The sequence below is a fragment of the Dipodomys merriami genome, unplaced genomic scaffold (assembly GCF_024711535.1).
Source record: "Dipodomys merriami isolate MVZ:Mamm:240054 unplaced genomic scaffold, mDipMer1.0.p SCAF_22, whole genome shotgun sequence".
Taxonomy (NCBI): Eukaryota; Metazoa; Chordata; class Mammalia; order Rodentia; family Heteromyidae; genus Dipodomys; species Dipodomys merriami.
This window is the reverse complement of record NW_027203604.1, coordinates 7,462,580-7,486,570: the sequence shown is the minus strand read 5'-3', so window position 1 is coordinate 7,486,570 and position 23,991 is coordinate 7,462,580. Positions and strand designations below refer to the sequence as shown.

The 23,991-nt window shown below is 43.2% G+C and overlaps 1 protein-coding gene across 1 annotated transcript in view; it reads right to left on the bottom strand.

Annotated features, from left to right (window-relative positions):
- Positions 1-23,991, bottom strand: part of Gldc (glycine decarboxylase) — a 94,011-nt gene that overhangs the window by 53,163 nt on the left and 16,857 nt on the right. Inside the window, exons 3-8 of the mRNA XM_070033232.1 lie at positions 16,105-16,240; positions 6,795-6,959; positions 3,670-3,747; positions 1,894-2,041; positions 1,326-1,522; positions 524-620 (exon numbers count right to left, since the gene is read on the bottom strand). Coding sequence (XP_069889333.1) covers positions 524-620; positions 1,326-1,522; positions 1,894-2,041; positions 3,670-3,747; positions 6,795-6,959; positions 16,105-16,240 — 821 coding nt within the window. The remainder of the gene's footprint in view (positions 1-523; positions 621-1,325; positions 1,523-1,893; positions 2,042-3,669; positions 3,748-6,794; positions 6,960-16,104; positions 16,241-23,991) is intronic.

Sequence of the window (23,991 nt, the reverse complement as noted above, 5' to 3'; positions counted from 1 at the left end):
CAGCGCCTTCTTGGCCACATGGTGGATGGTAGGATTTGGCATCTTGTCTTCATAATGGAGGAAGCTGAAGCCCCGACATCTCAGGTAACGTGTGTGCCCAAATCCCTGGAGGCAGGGGCAGGTACTCCGATGGCATGTTACTAAACCTGTCAGTCCAGTGCCTGGGAATTGGGAGTTTCTGTGACCCTGCCCCCTGACCTGACCCTATTTAGGCCTGGACCAGCTCAAGCACCATTACCCCATGCCATATATCTTGGTGTTTATGTCCTGTCTCCTGGCTCTTCTCCAGTCACCATGGTGTCCCAGTTGGTTTGTTGGTATTGTTTTCTGGACTTCGTGGCTCAGTTTCCTAACAATGTTTAATGTATTTGCTGGCTGCTGATCTTTGAGATAGGAGTCCACCACAGGGTCACTGGCCTTTTAATAAACACTCCAAGATTCGACCTCTCAAAATGTGGCGTCTCTGTTTTCTCAGTTTATAACAAACTCAGTTCTGGGAACCATGAGGTCAGATGTGATTTACCTGGGCTGTACAGATGTTGCTGGTGGCTTTGTCCCTTCGGATGTGTTGCTCCCTGGTTTGAAGAGCAAGTCGATATACTTCTTTCCCAGTGGCATCTCTGGACCAAGACAATTACATATGGTCAGCACAGATAATCTCAACACCATGATTTGCCACAATGAACGAGCATCTTTCCTTCTTAGCTTAAGTGAACTCAGTGAAGTTATTTGGAGGTAAATTCATAACAGTTCCCAAACCATCTTCAAAGCACTGAGATATATATATAAGGCTAGGAACAGTGAAGGATGTCTTAGAAATAAACCAACCTAATGGAATGATGGTGACAGGATTAAAATTCACCCTAACCTTCTTGGCAGACAGAGAAAAAAGGGAAATAGATCCCTGAGAAAATAGTTTCTGTACCAGAAATACAGAGACTGAATGCCCATTACAAAAGAAAAAGGAATGCTAATAGTCTTACCATTTTTCTCTAAATGTTTAATATAATTAATAAATATGAGAAGACTCAGTTTGCAAGGCACCAGTGGCTCATGCCTATAATCATAGCTACTCAAGAGGCTGAGATCTGAGGATCGTGGTTCAAAGCCAGTTCAGGCAGGAATGTCCGTGAGACTCTTATTTCCAATTAACCACCAGAAAACCAGAAGTGGCACTGTGGTTCCAGTAGTAGAGTGCTCGCCTTGAGCTGAAGACCTGAGAGCCAGCACCTAGGCCTAGAGTTCAAGCCCTATGACTGACAAAAAAAAGAGGACCCACAAAGATCACACCCATAATAAAAGAGAGGAAGCGGGAGCTGCTTTACCTGGTGACCCCCACCATCCTTCCAGGTATCATCCTCACCAAGTTTTCTCTGACAGCAAAAAAGGCTGCATGTGGTCCCCCATAGCCCAGTGGCACTCCAAACCGCTGTGAGCTACCCAGGGCAATGTCCACCCCAAACTCTCCAGGGGGCTTCAAGATACACAGAGCCAAAAGGTCAGTAGCACAGCAGGTCAGGCTCTGAAAAGGAAATGAGAGAGAAGGGGTCAAAGCGTTGTTACCTTTGCAGAGAAGAGATGGAGAATACACAGAGAATAACGTTAACTCAGGCAGAATGACAGAGTTCACATTCAGGAAACTCTGTATGCTTGTGTACCCCTTTAACATTTACCGGGTAACTACAATGTTGTATGCTTGTGTACCCCTTTAACATTTACCGGGTAACTACAATGTGCCAGGAAACGAGTGGCCTGAATAAAGGAAGAGAAAGAAATAGGAAGGAGAATTCCACCATTCCATGTGATAATGGTAAAGAAACGAAGATACACCCAAAGACAAACATAAAAACTGCGATAGACCACCCTGAGCCCCCACAAAAGGAGTCTGCTTACCCCAGCCTCGTGCGCTCTTTCCACAAGCTCTGTGAAGTCTTCCAGCTTCCCCTCAGTGTCGGGGTACTGGAATAACACTCCACTCACGTCTTTTCCACTGAAGTCCATTTCATGGGGTAACTTCAGCTCAACAAGGACTCCCCTATATCTAGAAAGAGAGCAAAGAACAAACAGGCTTCATTGTATATAAATAAAACCTACCATTTCTTTTCAGTAAAAGAGCATTCATTTTCTGGGCCTTCTCTCAGTGTCATCCCACACCTTGCCTCTCTTCACCCCAAACCACTGCATCAGCTAGATCTCTCTCTTCTTCGCTGACCATTCCCCTCCGCATTAGCCTTTCCTGTCAGAACCCACTCCTGAGAGAGGGTCAAGGGCATTACTTCTCAAGGCGAAAAAGCCCAACGGATGAACAGAATCATCAGTCATTAGTCTTAGATGAATGGAAAAACCTCTGGAAGATGAGGAAGAACTTCCTGGGATTCCTAAAGGCCTCAAGTGATGATCACATGCCAGAAACGCCTTCTGTCATGGTGGGGTGGGTTTCCAAAGAAGAAAGCAAATATGCTACTCAGTGGCTAATTGTGTGGAGTCTGTTTTAGCTGATTGTAGTACTAAACAAATGTACCACACTTGAATCTACTCATGGCCATGAGATGAACTACATTGGTAGGAAATACACATAAATTAAACACAATTTTTTTCCTTCTGTTTTTCTAACTTTCCAAAATGCTGTTGAAATGATTTTTGTTTTTAAATTTTGAATAGGATCTGTCTCTGTAGCCCAGGCTAGTCTAAAACTTATTATACTATACAGCCCAGGCAAATCTCAAACTGTCAGCCTTCCTGATTCAGCCTCTTGTGTGCTGGAATTATAGACATATGCCACCACAGCTAGAAGAATTTAATATTTCAAATTTTCTTTTTACAAGAAGATGAAACCGTGCTACAACTTACTATAAAGCAAAGGAAAGCCAGGCATTAGCACTGGTAGCTCATGCGTGTAATCCTAGCAACTCAGGAGGCAGAGGTCTGAGGCTCATAGTTCAAAGCCAGCCCAGGCAGAAAAAGTCTGTGAGACTCTTATTTCCAATTAACCAGAAAACTGGAAGTGGAGCTGAGGCTCAAAGTGGTAGAGTGCTGGCTTTGAGTGAAAAAGAGCAGGGACAGTGCTCAGTCCTTGAGTTCGAGCCCCATAAAGAAAGGGGGGGGAGGGAAGGAAGGAAGGAAGGAAGGAAGGAAGGAAGGAGAGAAGGAAAGGGTAGGGAAGGGAAGGGAAGGAAAGGGAAGGAGAAAGGCAAGACAAGGCTCTGGTGGCTCATGCCTGCAATCCTAGCTACGCAGAAGGCTTAGGACTAAACATTGCAGTTTGAAGCTAGTCTTGGCAGATAAATCTGAATGACTCTAATCCTCAACAAACCAGCAAAAGGTTCAAAGTGGAAGTATAGCTCAAGAGGCAGAGTTCCAGCCATGAGAAAAAAAAGCTAAGGGAGAATGCAAGGTCCTGAGTTCAAGCCCTGGGACAAGCACAAAAAACAAAACAAAACAAAACAAAAACATAAAGCAAGGCAACTAAGCCCACCATGCATGTCCCCCTCAATTGTGACAATGTACTTACCAGAGAGATTTCCTGATGAAAGTGAGAGGAATAAATAAAACTCAACCTCCTCCATTTAAAGCAGGTTCACCTCCATTCAGATTGAAAGTGAGAAAGAGAGAAATGATAGAGGTGAACATGGTATTACCCAGTTTTAAAATACAAATAAAATTAATTACTTGGCTCGAGTCTGGACAACAGCTATTGTCTGTGGGTGGCAACGAGGGTCAACAAAAAACTTCTTCCTCTTGTTGTGTCTGTTGAAAAGAAAAAAAAGGCACATTCAAACATGAACATTTAAATCTCAAAGTTTCTAGCCAGACACCAGTGGCTCACACCTATAATCCTCGCTACTCAGGAGGCTGAGATCTGAGGACCATGGTTCAAAGCCAGTCCGGGCAGGAAAGTCCCTGAAACTCTTATCTCCAATTAACCACCAGAAAACCGGAAGTGGCACTGTGACTCAAGTGGCAGAGCACTAGCCTTCAGCTGAAGAATGCAGTGACAACACCCAAGCCCCAGAGTTCAAGCCCCACGAATGACTAAATAAATAATCAAACTCAAAGTTTTTTTTTTTTCAGTCTAAGAACGCAAAGCAAACATGGTACTGAGTACAAGTCTAAGCACAGTAGGAAATGTCATTCATTACTAGCTAGTGATAGCTGCTGCGGTTCCACTTACATCCAACTCTCATTCTAACCCCATTTAGCAATCTGTGTGTGTTTGTGACATGTGTGCACTGGTCCTGGGACTTGAACTCAGGACCTAGACCCTCTTCCTTGGGCCAAGGCTAGCCCTCTACCACTTCAGCTACAGCTCTTTCTAGCTTTTTACTGTCTAACTGGAGATAAAAGTTTCACAGATTCTCCTGCCGGGGCTGGCTTCAAACTACAATTCTCAGATCTGAGTCTCTTCCACAGGTAGGATTACAGGTGTGAACCACCAGTAATTTAGCACCACCAACTAGCAATTTTAAAATGGCCCAAATTTCGCATACTGAAATACACAGACCAAAGCTGGATCCAGGACCTACATCTCAGGAACCATGCCATGGTTCCGGGAAAAAAAATATGTGGATATAAACAGTTTGTGTCAGAAGCACATCTGGGTAAAAGAAAAAAAATATGTGGGATGTGGATGTAGGTTGTACTAGCCACGTAATTTCCCAAAAATACAGAAAATGAACACTCAACAAGGTCTTCCTTGGGAGACTAGGACTAGCAAATAACGGGTTTTACTTTATATTCCATTCAACTGACTGGATTTTTTTCACTAAGTACTGATACTACTTTTTTATTATTTAATATTAATCTCCTGGCTTTAATAACCTTAAGGTGCTAATATTTTTTTTTTTTTTTGGGTCCGGTCGTGGGCCTGAACTCTGGGCCTGGGCGCTGTCCCTCAGCTCTTCAGCTCAAGGCTAGCGCTCTACCACTTGAGCCACAGCGCCAGTCCCGGCTTTTTCTTTTTGTTTACGTGGTGCTGAGGAATTGAACCCAGGGCCTTGAGCATGCAAGGCAAGCGCTCTACCACTGAGCCACCTTCCCAGCCCCAAGGTGCTAATATTTTTATGCCTTCTGTTTTAATTTTGTTTTGTTTTTTGTTTATCTCATACCAAGGAATTGAATCCAGAACCTCATGCATGCTAGGCAACTACTCTTTACCATTAAACCACATTCCCAGCACCAGATATTACTTTTGTAATAAATGCAAACTTAATAGCATAATTTGAGTTGGAAGGACACAAAAATAATAACCTAATGTGCAATACTTTTTACAATTTGAGCCTAAATAAATCTGGAGAAACGAGATATCAAAGCTTAAATGGGGTTTGCTGTCAATGGCAGACACCTATAATCCTAGCTACTCAGGAAGCTGAGCTCTGAGAATTGCAGTTAAAGGCCAATCAGGACAGAAAAGTCTATGCTAATCTTATCTCCAATTTACTACTAAAAAGCTAGAGAAGTGGCACTGTGGCTCAAGTAGAGCACTCGCCTTGAGCTGAAGAGCGTAAGGACAGCGCCCAAGCCCAGAGTTCAAGCCCCACGACCGACCAAAAAAAAAAAAAAAAAAAAGTAACTATTTTGGGGCTGGGAAGGTGGCTCAGTGGTAGAGTGCTTGCCTTGCATGCCTGAGGCCCTGGCTTCAATTCCTCAGCACCACATAAGAAATAAGCTGGAAGTGGCGCTGTGGCTCAAGTGGTAGAGCGCTAGCCTTGAGCTGAAGAGCTGAGGGACAGCGCCCAGGCCCAGAGTTCAGGCCCCACGACCGGACCCAAAAAATAAATAAATAAATAAATAAAAATAAAAAACTAGAAATTGTGCTGTAGAGCCCTAGGCCTGAGCACAAAAGCCCTGGGATGGTGCCTAGGCTCTGAGTTCAAGCCCCAGGACAGGAACTCTGTGTGTGTGTGTGTGTGTGTGTGTGTGTGTGTGTGTGTGTGTGTGTGTGTGTGTGTGTGTGTGTGTGTGTGTGTGTGTGTGTGTGTGTGTGTGTGTGTGTGTGTGTGTGTGTGTGTGTGTGTGTGTGTGTGTGTGTGTAAGTATATATATGTAAATGAGGGCTGGAGTCTGCTAGGGTTAGGCTGAGTTCAAACTTCAGTACCATGTCCAATAATAACAACAACAACAGTGATAATGATAACAAATCACTGAGATTTAAACACATACACCTAAACTCACATGCTGTTTTATAAGGGTAAGTCTAAATGCAAATCTCTAGGAATGAGAATTAAGGGGGAAAGGAAGTCAAGAATTTGCTGTGTGAGTAGCTCATCAACTCTAAGCAGTTCAAAGCAAATCCTGCCCCTTATACACAAAATTCTCAGCTTTGTGCAACTCTGGAGAGAACTTAGAAATCTTCATTGTTTCTTCCTGAGATCAGATGTAATGAGAGCTCTAGCAGTCACCTGCTAGAAGGCAGAATGAAGCCTTACACTGAAGATAGCATAGATAGGGGCTTTGGTTTCTTGGAGGTGAGGGGAGTATACCATAACATATCAGGACTGTAATATTCAAGGGTTACTATGCCACATCTGAATTTAGGCTTAACTCTAGGCTTATTATGTAATATTATATAATGTTAAATAGTGACTTGGGAAAAAATACTATTATATGAGATCTTTTTGTTAACTGATACAATAAGTCCATGATAATACCTATCATCCATTCTCCTATGTGTTTATTAGGTGTGTGTGTGTACACTTATGTATGTGAGGAAAGTCACTGAGCTTGCATAGGTGCACAGCAGGAAAGGGACTGCAAGGTGTTTCCCTGTGGAAGGAATCCCAGGCTGAGTCTCTCACCGGTGGCACAGCTGCATGGCCTCTGCAGCTGCAGTGGCCTCATCCAGCAGGGATGCGTTGGCCATGTCCAGGCCTGTGATGTCACACACCATGGTCTGGTAGTTAAGTAAGCTCTCCAACCTCCCTTGAGACACCTCTGGCTGGTAAGGAGTATACTGGGTGATCCTGGTGGGCAGAGGAGGCAAACAGAGACCAGGTCTAAATGATTCCCCAATATGTTCACAGAAGCTCATGAAAAAAATACCTTCATTTTAAAATCGAGTGCTTAAATCTCTTGAGAACAGATACTTATATAGCACATTAGTAAGTTTCCTTTTTGACATTCATTTAAGGAAGCTCAGAATTAAATCATAGCAACAATGCTATCCTGTGCTTCCTACTTATGTTTGTATCTATTTTTTTTTCTTGAGGTGCTGGGATTTGAATCAAGAGCCTTATGCATGCTTACCAGTATGTTATTATTGAGCTCATGTTGGCTAAAACTTGTTATATAGTCCAAGCCAGCTTCAAATTCACCTCCACACCTAGCCTAGAGTGCTGGTACAGATATGTGCCACCACACCAGACTCATTTTAATAGTCTTATTGTTTACATTTGTTTTATGGCAAACAATAAAATCATAAAATTCAATTGAACCTATATGATATTATAAACAGGAATTTTACCTATTACCTTTCTTTCTTTTTTTTTTTTTTTGGTCAGTCATGGGGCTTGAACTCTGGTCCTAAGCACTGTCCCTGAGCTCTTCAGCTCAAGATGAGCACTCTACCACTTGAGATACAGCGCACTTCTGGTTTTCTGGTGGCTTATTGGAGATAAGAGTGTCACAGACGGGCTAGGAAGGTGGCTCAGTGGTAGAGCGCTTGCCTTGCATGCCTGAGACCCTATGTTCGATTCCTCAGCATCACATAAGCAAAAAAGAAAAAAGCTGGAAGTGGCGCTGTGGCTCAACTGGTAGAGTACTAGCCTTGAGCTGAAGAGCTGAGGGACAGTGCCCAGGCCCAGAGTTCAGGCCCCACGACTGGACCCAAAAAAATAAATAAATAAAAAAAAAGAGTGTCACAGACTTTCCTGCCCAGGCTGGCTTTGAACCGCAATCCTCAGATCTCAGCCTCTTGAGTAGCTAGGATTACAGGTGTGAGCCACCAGCACCTGGCTCCTATTACCTTTCCTCTAAATAAAAAAATCCTTTTCAATAGCTCTCAATAATAAAACATCAAAATACCTAATTATTCAATATGCAAATCTCCTTCCATTCATCCCTGCTTTTTTCTTTTTGACAGCTTTGAAATTAATATTTTATTTTAAGTTCCTTGATGAAGAAGTATGGTGGGAAGATGCACTAGCAAGCAGTACAATGTCATCATTGAAATAATTTCTTATAATATTTATTGGTGTGTGTCACATACATACACGCACACGCACACGCGCACACGCGTTCACACACACACACACACACACACACACATACACACACACACATATAAAGACAGAATAAATTTTTGCTTCAGTGAATTCATTGAACAGTCCAGCTTAGCAACAGACAGTATGCCAGATTCTAAGTGGGTGGTGAACTGGAATGAATGAGGTACACAATACATGATGTACACAACTAAAAAGGAAGGGTGAACAGAAATGGGGTCATACAAAAGGCAGAGACAGCAGGCAGTCGTGATCTCAAATCACACAAGACCTTCACATGGCTTGCCACCATGAACAGATGTGGCATTATTCTTGCCATATGGTTGGAATACCTGCCTAACGGGAAGCTTTCATTAAGCTCAGAACCATCATTTCATATGTAACAGACAGGTAGGCAGGCAGGCAGGCAGGCAGACAGATGGACAGACACACACAGAGGTATGTGTACAGGCACATAGTAGCTAGCTTATCTGAGAAACAGGAATGGTTAGTATATTCACAGTTAGATCTAGAACAAAGAGAAGCTTTCTTCCAAAAGAACTCAGGTCAGGTTGCTGGTGACACATACCTGTAAACCCTAACTATTCAAAGGATGATACCTGAGAATCAGTTTGAAGCAATCTGAGAGAATTACTTCCAACTAAATAGCAAAAAGCTACTAAATAGCAAAAAGCTGAAGGTGGAGGTGTGGCTTAGTAGTAGAGTGCCATTCAAGTCAAAAAGCTAAGCAAAAGCTGAGCACCAGTGGCTCACACCTGGAATCCTAGCTACTCAGAAAGAGAGCTGAGGATCACGGTTCAAGGCCAGCCCAGAAAAGTCCATGAAACTCTTATCTCCAATAAACCACCAGAAAAACCAGAAGTGGTGCTGTGGCTCAAGTGGTAGAGCTCTAACCTTGAGCTGAAGAGCTGAGGGACAGGACCCAGGCCCAGAGTTCAAGCCCTACGACAAAAAAAAAAAAAAAAAAAAGCTAAGCAAGTGTGAAGCCTTGAGTTTAAGCCCCAATACCAACACACACACACACACACACACACACACACACACACACACACACACACACACATTCAGATGGTATCTGTATCTATATCCACTTTTTTTCAGTCTTGGCACAGTACTTAAAATAAAAATAACCTTGGGGGCTGGGAAGGTAGAGCAGTAGTAGAGTGCTTGCCTTGCATGCATGAGGCCCTGGGTTCAATTCCTTAACATAAACAGAAAAAGCTGGAAGTGGCACTGTGGTTCAAGTGGTAGAACACTAGTCTTGAGTTGAAGAGCTATGGAACAGTGCCCAGGCCCAGAGTTCAAGCCCCAGGACCGACAAAAAAAACCCAGAAACACAAATAACCTAGTAGTTGCAATACATTTGTGTATATTTGACTCCTGCTCAAATATCTCTGTTGGTTCCCCATCCCACAGGAAAGAGCCCTGAATTTAATGAAGACAGTAATTTACAACTGAGATTACTATCCTTGCAATATCAGCTGTTCTATTTATTTATTTATTTATTTATTTATTTATTTATTTATTTATTTATTTATTTATTTATTTATTTATTGTGTGTGTGGACTGTGGGGCCTGAACTCTGGACCTGGGCGCTATCCCTCAGCTCTTCAGCTCAAGGCTATCACTCTACCACTTGAGCCACAGCGCCACTTCCCAGCTGTTCAATTTATTATTTTCCTCTTTTGTCCAATCTTCCTGCCTATATGAAACCCTTTATAACCCTAAGGTCAGGTTGTTAATTATCACTGTTAAGGGTAAAAAGCAGCCAGGCACTGGTGACTCATGCCTGTAATCCAACTATTCAGGAGGCTGAGATCTGAAAATTATAGTTTGAAGCCAGCCTGGGCAAGAAATTCCACGAGATTCTTATCTCCAATTAATCACCAGAAAACTGGAAGTAGACCTGTGGCTCAAAAGTGGTAGAGTGCTACCCTTAAGTTTAAAAATTTAAGGACAGTACCCAGGCCCTGAATTCAAGCCCCACAATGGACAGATAGACCCCCAAAAGAGCCAGTGGCTCATGACTCTAACCCTAGCTACTCAGAAGGGCTGAGATCTGAGGATTACACTTTGAAGCCAGCCAGGGAAGGAAAGTCAGGGAAACTCTCATCTCTATTGAAAACTACCAAAAAGAAGGGGTGGGGGTGGAGGGTGGGAAGCAAAACAAAAAAAAAAACTACCCAAAGAAAAAATGCTGGAAGAGGACATTTAGCTCAAGTGGTGGTAGAGCACTAGCCTTGAGCACAAAAACTCAGGCACAGCGCCCAGGCCAAAACTTTAACCCTCAGAACTAGCCAAAAAAAAGGTAGAGCTTTAAAAGTGTTCTTTTACAAGATGACAAGCCTATGATTCCCTCCTTTTATTTTTTCCTCTGTAGTCTACTGGGTTTGCTGTTGGTTTTTTTTTGTCGGTCGTGGGGCTTGAACTCTGGGCCTGGGCGCTGTCCCACAGCTCTTCAGCTCAAGGAGAGCGCTCTACCACTTGAGCTACAGCGCCACTTCCGGTTTTCTGGTGATTTATTGGAGATAGGAGTCTCACGGTCTCTCCTGCCCGGGCTGGCTTTGAACCGCGATCCTCAGATCTCAGCCTCCTGAGTAGCTAGGATTACAGGCGTGAGCCACCAGCGCCCGGCTTGTTGTTTTCTTTTGTGTGTGTATGTTAGGTGGAGTTTGAACTCTGGGCCTGGGTGCTGTCTCTCAGCTCAAGGCAAACACTCTACTATGTGAGCCACAGCGCCATTTCTGGTTTTCTGAGTGGAGATAAGAGTTCACAGACTTTGCTACACAGGCTGGTGATTCTCAGATCTCAGCCTTCTGAGTAGCTAAGATTACAGGCGTGAGTCACTGGTGCCCAGCTTTTGTTGTTGTTTTTTTAACTCTATGAAAATAAACATTAATGTTCCTAAGCAATGATCTATGAGTCTCACATTGATGAGTCATCCTCAGGCCTGAAGACAACGCTGATTCCAGGGGAGCTTGTCATTATGCCTACAAGTTTGCCTCATTTATGTAAGATCATTGTCATGAAGAAAGCTATTCAGGAGGCTGAGATGTGAGGGTCACAGTTCAAAGCCAGCCTGGACAGGAAAGTCCATGAGACTCTTATCCCCAGTTAACTACCAGAAAACTGGAAGTGGCACTGTGGCTCAAGTGGTAGAGCACTATCTTTGAGCTGAATAGCTGAGGGACAGCACCCAGGCCCAGAGTTCAAGCCCCATGACCAACCAAAAAAGAAAACTGTGAATTGGGTGACAGTGGCTTATGCCTTCATCCCTAGCTACTCAGGAGGCTGACATCCGAGGATCATGGTTCCAGTAAGGCCAGGCAGGTAAGTCTGTAAGGCTCTTAATTAACCACTAGAAAAGCAGAAAGTGGTGCTGTGGCTCAAGTACTAGAGTGCTAGCCTTGAACAAAAAAGAAGCTCAGGGATATACTCAGGCCCAGAGTTCAAACTGAAGAACCAGCACTTAGAGGAAGGAAGGAAAGGAGGGAAGGACGGTGGGAGGGAGGGAGAAGGAAAAGGAGGGAAGGAAAAAGGAAAGAGGGGGGAGGGGAGGGAAAGGAGAAAGAAAGGGGAAGGGGAAGAGGAAGGGGGAGGGTGGGAGGGAAGGAAGGGAAAGAGAAAGAGAAAGAGAGAAAGAAGGAAGGAGGGAGGGAAGGATGGACAGAGAAAGGAAGAAAAGAAAGGAACAAAGTAAAGATAAAAGAAAACTGTGAACTGGGTACTGGTGACTCACACCTATAATTTTAGTTAATCAAAAGGCTGAGATCAAAAGATCATGTTTAAAGCCATGTTTGTTTGTGTGTGAGAGAGAGAGTGAGAGAGAGATAGAGAGAGCAAGAGAACCTGCATATCTAATCAAGTTTTTAGTTTTGCTCAAATAGGATGCTGATATATACAACATGGTAGTGACAATTTTTCCAAACTAATCATCACATCCTTTTGTTTGTGACTTTTGAAATTGGGAAAGAATTGGGGTTACAAGAGAACATTCATGAGATTCTCTTATTTTAATCTCATTGCCAAAATTATACAAAACAGAAAGCCACAACAAAAATGTATATGTTCTGGTATTAATTACTGGTGCTATCAGCAGTTGAAAACTTGGAACAGTAAAGCATATGAAACAAATTCTAGACCTGGTATAAATTTCCTGTTTTAAGCCCAAATGTTTGTATTCTTTCGAGGCTATGTGGCCCATTTATTTTCCTGTCACGTCACCGGAATTTGTTGGCTCCATTGCTATGGAAACCATTCAGAAGGCTGATAATGTGGGGTCTACCACCCACGTGTGTTCAGCCCTCTCTCCCTATCAGCAGTGGCAGAGTACAGCCTCTCTCTCTCTCTGTCTTGGGTTCAGATCAGATTTCAGAGAATGAAACAAAACAATATTCAAAATGTACCCCAAAAAAACCTCAAAGACTGAAAAAGGAAGACAGTCTCACTCCCAAAATGCTGGCTCTTTCTAAAGTAAATGAACACAAATTGAACAAAGCACTTACAGCCAGGGAGCAATATGGAGACTATTCTTTATGGCCACCAAGAGCCAAGGCCCCAGGCCAGCACTCAGACAGCGGGAATGCGGCAGCCCATTCATGAACATCAAAGGCTGTTTTTATTATTTTCTTTTTTAAAGGAGAAGAGAGACAGTCCATTTGCTTTTGAAATCAATGTTGGACTTTCCCATTCAAACTTTTACCACTACTGAAACAAAAAGGGAACTCGCCACAGTGCAAACGTATTCACTCATATATTTCCAAAAGAAAAAAACTCCCTTTTTCATGGCTCTATTGTCCTGGTATCTTATTGATTAAAAAGTTGAACGTATTAAAACTTTTATTGAGGGCTGGGAAGGTGGCTTAGTGGTAGAGTGCTTGCCTAGCATGCATGAAGCCCAGAGTTCAATTCCTCAGTACCACATGAACAGACAAGCCGGAAGTGGCACAGTGGCTCAAATGCTAGCTTTGAGTGAAAGGGACAATGCCCAGGCCCTGAGTTCAATCACCAGGACTGGCAAGCACCTTTGTCATCCTCCCTTAGGATGATAAGGCAGATGTGGGGTACTACTAGATTTGTTCCTACAAAGATGTGACATGAATAACTTCATCTAGGACAGGGCTCTCTCATCCAGAAGCATAGGTGCACTTTCAGAAAAAGACAAAAGGTCAAAATGTTTATTTATCAAAGTCTCCAGGTTTGTTTATTTGGAACATGTACTAGATGTGTTATACTCATAAATTGACAAAATCCTTTTGTACAACGATTTAAAGATAATAAAAACATAAACTTGGAGCTGGGAAGGTGGCTCAGTGGTAGAGTGCTTGCCTTGCATGCATGAGGCCCTCGGTTTGATTCCTCAGCCCCACATAAGCAGAAAAAGCTAAGTGGGGCTCAAGTGGTAGAGCACTAGTCTACAGCTGAAGAGCTGAGGGACAGCGCCCAGGCCCAGAGTTCAGGCCCCACGACCGACAAAAAAAAAAAAAATTCAACAAAAATTAAGAATAAAGAAATGGGCACCAGTGACTCATGCCTGTAATCCTAGCCACTCAGGATCTAAAGATCACAGTTCCAAGCCAGCCTGGCCAGAAAGTCCATGAGACCTTATCTCTAATCAGCCACCAAAATGCTAAAGTAGAGTTTAGCTCTAATAGCAGAGCACCAGCCTTGAGAGAAAAAGCTAAAGGACAGTGCTCAGACCCTGAAGTCATGCCCAGTACCAGTACAAAAATAAATACTGGTGGCTCACGCCTATAATCCTAACTACTTAGGAGGCTGAGCTGAGGATCATGGTTCAAAACCAGCCTGGGCAGAAAAGTCTGTGAGACCTTATCTCTAATAAGCCACCAGAAAACCAGAAGTGGCACTGGGGCTCAATTGGTAGAGTGCTTGCCTTGAGCTGAAAAGCTCAGGGACAGCACCCAGGCCCAGAGTTTAAGCCCCACGACCGACCCCCCCCAAAAAATGTTCCTATTGATAAGTTGCATGATGTTCAATTAACTAAAAGTTGATTTTCTATGTATGTTAAACTGAAACACAATCTCTGAATGTTTGGTACCAACCTATGAATTGCACAGGCAACCATTCACTCTATCCTTATTTAAAAAAAAAAAAAAAAAAAAAGGGCTGGGAAGGTGGCTCAGTGGTAGAGCGCTTGCCTTGCATGCATGAGAACCTGGGTTCGATTCTTCAGCACCACATAAGCAAAAAGAAAAAAGCCGGAAGTGGCGCTGTGGCTCAAGTGGTAGAGCGCTAGTCTTGAGCTGAAGAGCTGAGGGACAGCGTCCAGGCCCAGAGTTCAGGCCCATGACCGGACCCAAAAATAAATAAACAAATTTGAAAAAAAAAAAGTTCCCACTACTGGAAGAAGAAACCCCTTACAAGACTGTGGAAGCAGGCAGAAAGAATTTGAAGAAAATTAACAAGTTCATAGATGTTCTTAAGATCCACAGACTCCTGGTGTAAGCCCATTAAAGATTATGCAAAAAAAACAAAGTCTTAGCTTGAAATTCAAGTTACCCCTTAAACACTAACTTTATTCATTTTTTTCTTGGTCCTGGGGCTTAAACTCTGGGCCTGGGCGCTGTCCCTCAGCTCTACAGCTCAAGGCTAGCACTCCACCACTTGACAGCACCACTTCTGGTTTTCTGGCGGTTTATTGAAGATAAGAGTCTCCCGGACTTTCCAGCCCGGGCTGGCTTTGAGCCTTGATCTTCAGATCTCAGCCTCCTGAGTAGCTAGGATTATAAGCATTAGCCACCAGCTCCGTCTTTGAAACACTAACTTAATAAAACAACAACAACAACAACAAACCACTGAAGACATTACCTTTCCCCGTTTTTTATTGCTACACTGGAAATAAGTATATTCTTGTATTCCCAAATAAGACCTCCTCCTTCGCAGACTAAGACATCATTTAAAATAGTTTTGATTTAAATATTCTCGTATATGAAAAATGGCACTAATCCAAAAAAAGAGGGAAAAAAAGTTCTTCCATAAAACATTCTTTCCCAATGGACACATCTGCCTTCAGTCACCATTGGAGCCATAGCCCCAGCCTATGGAGGGATGGCCACAGTGTTTTCCTGTTTGATGGTGGGGTATGCACCTCTATTTGATTCTTTATGACATGTAGCACAGCAACAGAAACATCAAACCAGTATGGTAGTAGGCTTGGGGTTTTTTCCTTAATTATAGGAGAAATGATTCAGTTATATGCAATCAGCGTGGACCTGGTGTGCACAGAGGACACAGACAACAGGAAACAATGCGCATGCATATGCACACTCGCTCAATTATCTGATTGGAAGACAAGATCAATGGAGCATGCACAGCTCAGGGCCTTATCTTTTTAAGAGCCCCAAGTGTTATAATAAAGCTGGTATGTATTATGATGTCCATTTATTTTACATGCTTGTCTCTTCATTTTCAGTGGGTTGTGAACCCTGAAGTATTAGGGAAGGGAGGATGTGTTATCTGTCATCTTAAGGTCAATGAAAAGGACAAAGGATTGACACTCTCTCCCACGCTCCTACACTGAGTCACTAAAATAACTCCAAACTCAGACATAGCCTGAAACCTCAGGATCTCCAAAACTGAAAGTCTCTCTACCTACAGATTTGACATCCCACAGAAAGGCAGCATAGAGATTCAGCCATAGAGAAGACGTAATCATCAGCACCAACAACTTAGAATTCTAGGTTTTATATGGCTACGGTGGGAAGAAGGCTCAATTTCCTCAACACTTGAGTAAGGAAGTTTTTTTTCCCAGCCAGGTCCCTGGAGCATAGTGACAGCAGTGGGGCTGAGTATCATATCACTGTGTAAGTTCTGAGACATATGGTGAAGGATCCTGGTATGTCTGTTCTCTAATCAGCAAATACATTACCATCCTGAATTCTCCAGCAAGTTCCGCAAAATGGTTTGTGGCACTGAGCAGTTATAATAGCCCATGCCGATATACGATCTCCAGATCTGGTTTTGGCTTGAAATAGCATGGAGAGTTGCAAGGATTTCATTTTCACCTGATTGGAGAGAGAGAAATGTTAGAGAGAAAACACCCCAGAAGGGAGCTCTGATTAGAATCTACAACACTGATTTTTGCCTGGGTATGTGCTTTAGTGGTAAGAGTGCTTGTCTAGCATGCATAAAGTCCTGGGTTCGATTCCTCAGTAACCATATAAACAGAAAAAGGGGAAGTGGAGCTGTAGCTAAGTGGCAGTGCTAGCCTTGAGCAAAAGAAGCTCATGGACAGTGCACAGGCCTTGAGTTCAAGCCCCAGGACTGGCAAAAAGGAAGAAAAAAGCCTTGAGTTCAAGCCCCAGGACTGGCAAAAAGGAAGAAAAAAAACAAACAAAAACCTTTGTTTGAATATTTGAGGGAAATGTAATTATCAATCCAACCAACACTATGTGCTACATGTGGTGATCTAGGTGGGGAAAAAAATCTTTAAATAGCATTTAATTCCTAAGAATTTTTTGTTTTTTACTCTTCATTTTTTTAACCACTTGCCTTATTACACGTTTCTTCTGTTCCCTTTTCATTTCAGCTTATATTTACTCTAAATAGGATTTTATCTTGTTCTCAAGTAAATCATATTTTCTCTTTTACATTTCCTTTTACTCCCTGAAAGCTCCCAAAATTGTAGTGTTATATCCCACATAACCTATATTTTCTGTTATTGTTCTGCTGCATCAGAAACTTTCCCTTTGGGTCACTGAAAGGGCTAACTTAAAAAATAAAATCACCAGGCTGGGAAGGTGGCTCATTGGTAGAACCCTTCCCTTGTACGCATGAGGCCCTGAGTTGGATTCCTCAGCACCACATAAGCAGAAAGAAAGAAAAAGTCGGAAGTGGCACTGTGGCTCAAGTGGTAGAGTGCTAGCCTTGAGCTGAAGAGCTGAGGGACAGCGCCCAGGCCCAGAGTTCGGGCCCCACAACCAGACCCCTCCCCCCCCCAAAAAAAAAATCACCCAGCCAGTGGATCATGTGCATAGGCCTAACTACTTAAGAGGCTGAGACTGTGGTTTGAAGGCTCTGACCAATAAAAGGGAGTTTGTGAGATTCCCTTTTCAACACATAGCTGGCACAGTGGCGTGCACTTGTCTTCCCAGCTTCGTGGAAGGCTATGAAGAAGAAGGTTATGGTTCCAGGACAGCCTGGGCAGCAAAGTTTGGTGAGCCTCTGTCTCTATAGAAGAAGCTGAGCATTATGTACATACTTGGCATCCCAGATATAACAGGAAACTTAAAATACATAAATCACAGTTCAAGTGACCACCTGGACAGCAGACAAGACCCCTTCCAGGTACTGGTGGCTCATACCTGTAATCCTACTTCTCAGGAGGCTGAGATCTGAGGATCATGGTTCAAAGCCAGCCCAGTCAGGGAAGTCTATGAGACTCTTATCTCCAATTAACCTCCAGAAAACCAGAAGTGGCACTGTGGCTCAAGTGGTAGAGCACTTGCCTTGAGCTAAAAAGCTCAGAGACAACGTCTAAGCCCAGAGTTCAAGCCAACAACAACAACAACAACAACTAGTGCAAAAAAGGGCTGAAAGCATGGCTCACGTGCCTGCAAGTTTGATGCCCTGAGTTCAAGCAAACAAACAGAAATTACTCAACAACATAAAACATCCGTTATAATAAAAACATCTGCACCAGCATACCTGTCAAGGCACTTAGTTAATAAAGTATAATATAAGGCTGGGAATGTGGCTTAGTGCTTGCCTAGCATACATGAAGCTGTGGGTTCCATTCCTCAGTACCACAGAAACAGAAAAAAGCTAGAAATGATGCTGTGCTTCAAATGGTTGAGCACTAGCCTTAAGTAGAGAGAGTCAGGGATAGAGCCCAGGCCCTGAATTCAAGGCCCAGGACTGGCAAAAAAAAAAAAATTATAAACTAATAAGAATTATAAATATCAGTTGGGCAACAGTAGCTCACATCTGTAATTCTAGCTACTCAGGAAGCAGAGATTGGAGGATCAAGGTTTGAAGCCAGCCCAGGCAGAAAGATCTGACAGACTCTTATCTTCAATTAACCAATACAAAAAAGGCTAGAACTGGAGGTGTGGCTCAAATAGAAGAGTGACAGCCTTGAGTGAAAAAGCCAAGCAAAAGCACAAGGCCCTGAGTTTAAGTTCAAGTACCAACATCCATAAAAAATAATTATTCTTTATCCTCAATGAAAACACCCTCTATGCCCACAGATATACTCATCCTTACTCCACACATGTGTATAGTAAGTAAATTCATAAGCAATGTGTCCTTCTGCCACAGTAGATGGATTTAATGAAAAGTCTCTAGCCAGGTGCTGGTGACTCACATGTGTAATCCTATCTACACAGGAGGCTGAGATCTGAGGATCCTGGTTCAAAGCCAGACTGGGCAAGAAAGTCTGTGAAACTCTTATCTCTAACCACCAGAAAACTGAGAGTGTAGCTGTGTCTCAAAGTGGTGGAACTCTAACCTTGAGCAATAAGAGCTTAGGGACAGCACCCAGGTCCTGAGGTCAAGCCCCATGGCTGACGAAAAAATGTCTCTGTTGCCTTCTTCAGTGAGTTTATGAAATAAATAGAAATATAAAAAGTCAACATCTGAGGAAACAGGCAAGGATAACTGCAGGAATAACTGCACAAGAAATCCAATCAACTTTCTGAAACAATCTTCTTAGAAGCAGAATGATTCACAGGCTCTGTAGGAAAGGAAATTAATTAGCAGTGCCTGGCAGGCCAGGCAAGCTTCAATTAAGATCCTGTATAAGAGGAACAGGTCCCTGGTATCCATTATGCTATTGGGACAAAGGGTCCAGCTCTCAAATGAGGACAGTCTGTGAAGGGGGTTGCCTGTCAATCAGTAGTTCAGCCTTTAGAAGTCATAAGAATATTTTCTAGAAGGAAAATAATGACTCTTTGTACATTACATGAAGATTGTTCAAGTGTTGTAGAGGGATCACAGAAGAGAGATGCGGAACAGGAAGACAGCCAAGGGCCAGCACAACCATCTAGGAAGGAGATGGGCAAGAGGAGTGTTTTCAGTTGCACCCTGTCCCCCAAAGTGATGCAATGAGGTCTCACTCATCAGTACTGTAAATGTAACCATATTTGGAAGTCAAGACTTCCTGACACAATCGAGTTTAAATGTGACCATACTGAATTGGAATCATCCCCAATCCAGTGACTGCTGGCCTTATAAAGAAGAGGAATGGGACACTGGTGGCTCATGCCTATAATCCTAGCTGAGATCTGAGAATTATGGTTCAAAATCCTGGCTCAAAGTGGGAGGGTGGTAGTAGCCTTGAGCAAAAGAGCTCAAGGACAGCACACAGGCCCGACTAAGTTCAAGTCCCACAGCTGACCAAAGAGAAAAAGAAAAAGAAAAAAGAGGAAGGAGTTTGGACTTACATACACACTACCTAAGAGAATGCGTGTTGTAACAGAAGCAGAGATTTTAATGATGCATTTATCTACAAACCAAGGATTGTCAGCAAGGATTCATTGCTTGGTGAGAGCCATGGAACAGATTCTCCTTCAGAGCTCCAAAGTGGAGCCAACTTTGCTGTGCTTAGTGAAGGTACTGTAAATCTATGTGTAGAGTGCTATCACTTCCCCTCCCTCCCCAGATTCTCTCTGGCTAAGATGTCAGGCAATTATCACCCTGAGTGTTGCTCATTCATTCTCATGGCTTAAGACACTGAAGGGAATGGAGTCTTACAGTCATGTTCTACTACTAGTTGGGTGGAAATAACCAACTCAAGCTAATGTTAAACTGGCTTTATGCTTTATGCATCTGAGATGATAATAGGTAGTTAAAATAAAATCAGGGGACTGGGAAGTTGGCTCAGTGGTAGTGTGCTTGCCTCGCATGCATGAGGCCCTGGGTTCAATCCCTCAGCACCACATAAGCAGAAAAAGCTGGAAGTGGCTCTGTGGCTCAAGTGGTAGGGTGCTAGCCTTGACCTGAAGAGCTGAGGGACAGCCTGCAGGCCCAGAGTTCAAGCCCCGTGACCGACAATAATAATAATAATAATAATAATAACAATAATAAATAAAATCAGTAGGAGACCAAAGGATTATTTAGATGTGCAGTTTTCATAGTTAAACCCAGAAGATTCTTTCCATACAATAGTATCTTACCACTTCCCTGTCCAATAAGAACACATGGGGCCTCAGAGACAGAAATTTGGCTAATGTGTCCTGTAGGGTTCCTTATTAGGTCGAATTATCTGGAGAATGCACTTCAAGGACTCAAATTCAGGAGGTCGGGGAGATGAACAGAAGCCATGGAGCTCAAGGTCAGAATCTGAAGAGTTCTGATCTGAGCCAGATCCTAGTGGCTCACATCTCTAATCCTAGCTGCTCAGGTGGCAAAAATCTGAGGATTGAAGTTCAGAGAGAGCTGGAACAAGGAAAGGAGACTCCTATCTCCAATTAATGAGCAAAATCTGGAAGTAGAGATATAGCTCAAGTGATAAAACTGGAGCAAAAAAGCCAGCTTGGAGAGAAAATAAGAGATAGCACCCTGTCCCTGTACCAGCACACACACACACACACACACACACACACACACACACACACACACACACACTCACACACTCACACACTCACACATACATACATACATGCATACATATATAAAACAGAATGAGTTAGCACCTATGTATCAAGCTACTAGACATTTGAGCCATCAGGAATAGAATTAAGTACCTGATCACAATTCCTAAAGTGTAAATGGTGTGAGAAGACTCTCCCACTTGTTTGTCTATTGCTTACCATGACCAAACTCCCCATATAAAAGCCATAATGGTCTGTAACGTGATTAACAGAGAGTTAAGCTAAAGTACTGTGATAAAAATCTGAGGCCTGGGCTGTGAAGGTGGCTCAGTGGTAGAGCGCTTGCCTTGCATGTATGAGTCCCTGGGTTCGATTCCTCAGCACCACATAAGCAGAAAAAGCCGCAAGTGGGGCTGTGGCTCAAGTGGTAGAGCGTTAGCCTTGAGCTAAGGAGCTGAGGGACAGGGCCCAGGCCCAGTGTTCAGGCCCAAGACGGGCAAAAAAAAGGCCTTACCAGGAGCCAGTGGCTCACATCTATAATCCTGGCTACTCAGGAGGCTGAGATCTGAGGACTGAAGTTCAAAGCCAGCCCAGGCAGGAAAGTGTGACTCTTATCTCCAATTAACCACCAGAAAACTGGAAGTGGCACTGTGGCTCACGTGGTAGAGCTCTTGTCTTGAGCTGAACAGCTCAGGGACAGCGCCCAGGCCCAGAGTTCAAGCCCAATAGACAAAAACAAAACAACAAAAACCCCACACAGCTTAGTGTTTGAATTGTTTGAAATGATTGCTCACTGGTTGCACTCATGAAATCACATTTTGACCAAATCTACAGAACATCTAATACATATATTTAGGAACTCCAGGTTTACTATTGTCATAAATTATGTCGAGAGCAATGGGCAGAAAGGAGAGGCAAGGGAGAAGCCCACAATCGGAGCCTATATGCTGAAATTGGACTTAGCAGAATCTAGTGTCTAAATCCAAGTTTTGGAGCACAAGTGAGTCTAAAAGCACCAAGGCATGCAATGCCCAGCACTGTCCTTTCACATATGCCTTGGGAAATAATTCCCTTTCTAGAGAAAATAGCATGGGTCCTTAGTTCTACAGTGGAGCTTTTTTCCTCCTTCCTAGTATGAGAAGCATCATAAAGAGGCAATTGTGTCATCCCACACCTGGGCAGCAGTACAAGGAAACGGTATGGACACAAGGAAGAAGACAAGATTTCCCCCAGGCCAACCTCACGACGGTGCATGCACATTCGGCATCCATTAAGAACCACTTGCAGAGAAACTCTTACATTCCAGGTGCCTGCCTTTAGTCAGGCAGAGTGACCAAATGCTGAACTCTCAGCCAATGGCAGAATTCAAGCAATCCTTCAGGAACCTAAGCAGTAAGTTCAGACATCTGCTTCAGACTTTGTTTATTCCCATCGGCAAATATTGCACAATGCCTTGGTCCTGATTTACCAAGAACAGAGTTCAGTGGCTTCTTGCAATGCTCAAGAATCACAGGTGAGAACTTATACTGCTCCTGCTTCTCAGAACTCAGGAGAATTGCTTCCTTGCTCACTGTCATTCCACAGAAGTCTTTCTAACAGCAACTTGCTTGCCACTGTGCACCAATGTCAAGAACTGTGCACAGGGGCTGGGAAGGTGGCTTGGTGGTAGAGTGCGTACCTTGCATGCATGAGGTCCTGGGTTCAATTCCTCAGGACATAAGCAGAAAAAGCTGAATGGCACTGTGGCTCAAGTGGTAGAGAGCTAGCCTTGAGCTGAAGAGCTGAGCTAAGGGACAATGCCCAGGCCCAGAAATCAAGCCCCATGACCAACAAAAAAGAAGAAAAAAACAACAACTGTGCACCAAAAACCACACCAAACAAATGACTTCTAACAGAATAAGTTAATTTAGGTATAACATACTTGACTCATTGCTAGAGCTAGTGGTGTGTGTGTGTGTGTGTGTGTGTGCACGCGTGAGTGCGCATGTGTGTGGTATGTGTGTGTGTGCACACGAGCATGCGCGCACACCAGTCATGAGGCTTGAACTCAGAGACTAGCTCTCTACCACTATAGCCACTTAGAAGCTCTACTTCCAGCTTTTGTTGGTTAATGGTAGATTCAAGAGTCTCACAAGAGTCTCACAGAGAGTATTATTGATGGCTCATGCCTGTAATCCTGGCTACTCAGGAGGCTGAGATCTGAGGATCATGGTTCAAAGTCAGCCTGGGCAGCAGGAAACTCCGTGAGATTCATCTCCAATAAACCACTCAGAAAACTGAAAGTAGCACTGCGGCTCAAATGGTAGAACACTTACCTTGAGCTGAGGAGCTGAGGGACAGTGCCCAGGCCGAGTTCAAGCCCCACCACTGACAAAAAAAAAAAAAAAAAGAACCTCACTGACTTTCCTGCCCAGGCTGGCTTTAAGCCACAATGCTCAGCTCTCAGCCTCCTGAGTAGCCAGGATTATAGGTGTGAGCCACCAGTGCCCACTTTAGAGCTAGGTCTTGATTTCCCACATATTAATTTGCATAAGAACTGGGTAAATGTACTGAAATGGATGGGCAGACTATATAAGGCAAAGTATATGACACATCTTTTTTTTTTAACTTTTTTTTTTTTTTTGGTCGGTCATGGGGCTTGAACTCTGGGCCTGAACGCTGTCCCTTAGCTCTTCAGCTCAAGGCTAGCGCTCTACCACTTGAGCTACAGTGCCACTCCCAGTATATGACACATCTAAACACACAAATTCACAGTTTCCCGCCCTTAACCTATTATTCCACACTTCACAATTATATGGAAAAATGTATCCTTCTTTTGCATATCAAAATATTACACCTAAGGTTCTATGCAGTGTCTATATTATGCTATTGTTTTTATTTTTGAAAGATGTAAACATATACCTATGTATATGATATACATACATTATGCATATGTTTACATATATAAATTTATATATATATATGTAACTGCATATATATGCTTGTATTGAACACAGCATATGTAGAATGAATCCAAAAAAGTCAAGGTTATGAGTGAAAGGACTTTTGCTTTTCCTCATATATCTTTTGATGCTTTTGAGTTTTAAACCATGTACCTATATTATTCACAGCAAAATTAAATGACCCTGTCAAGCCTAGCATACCATATTCTTGCTCAGAGCAGCCACTAGCCAGTGTCAGAGCCTCCTTCTGTGTACTTGGCAAGACACTAGGAAAAGGTCTTC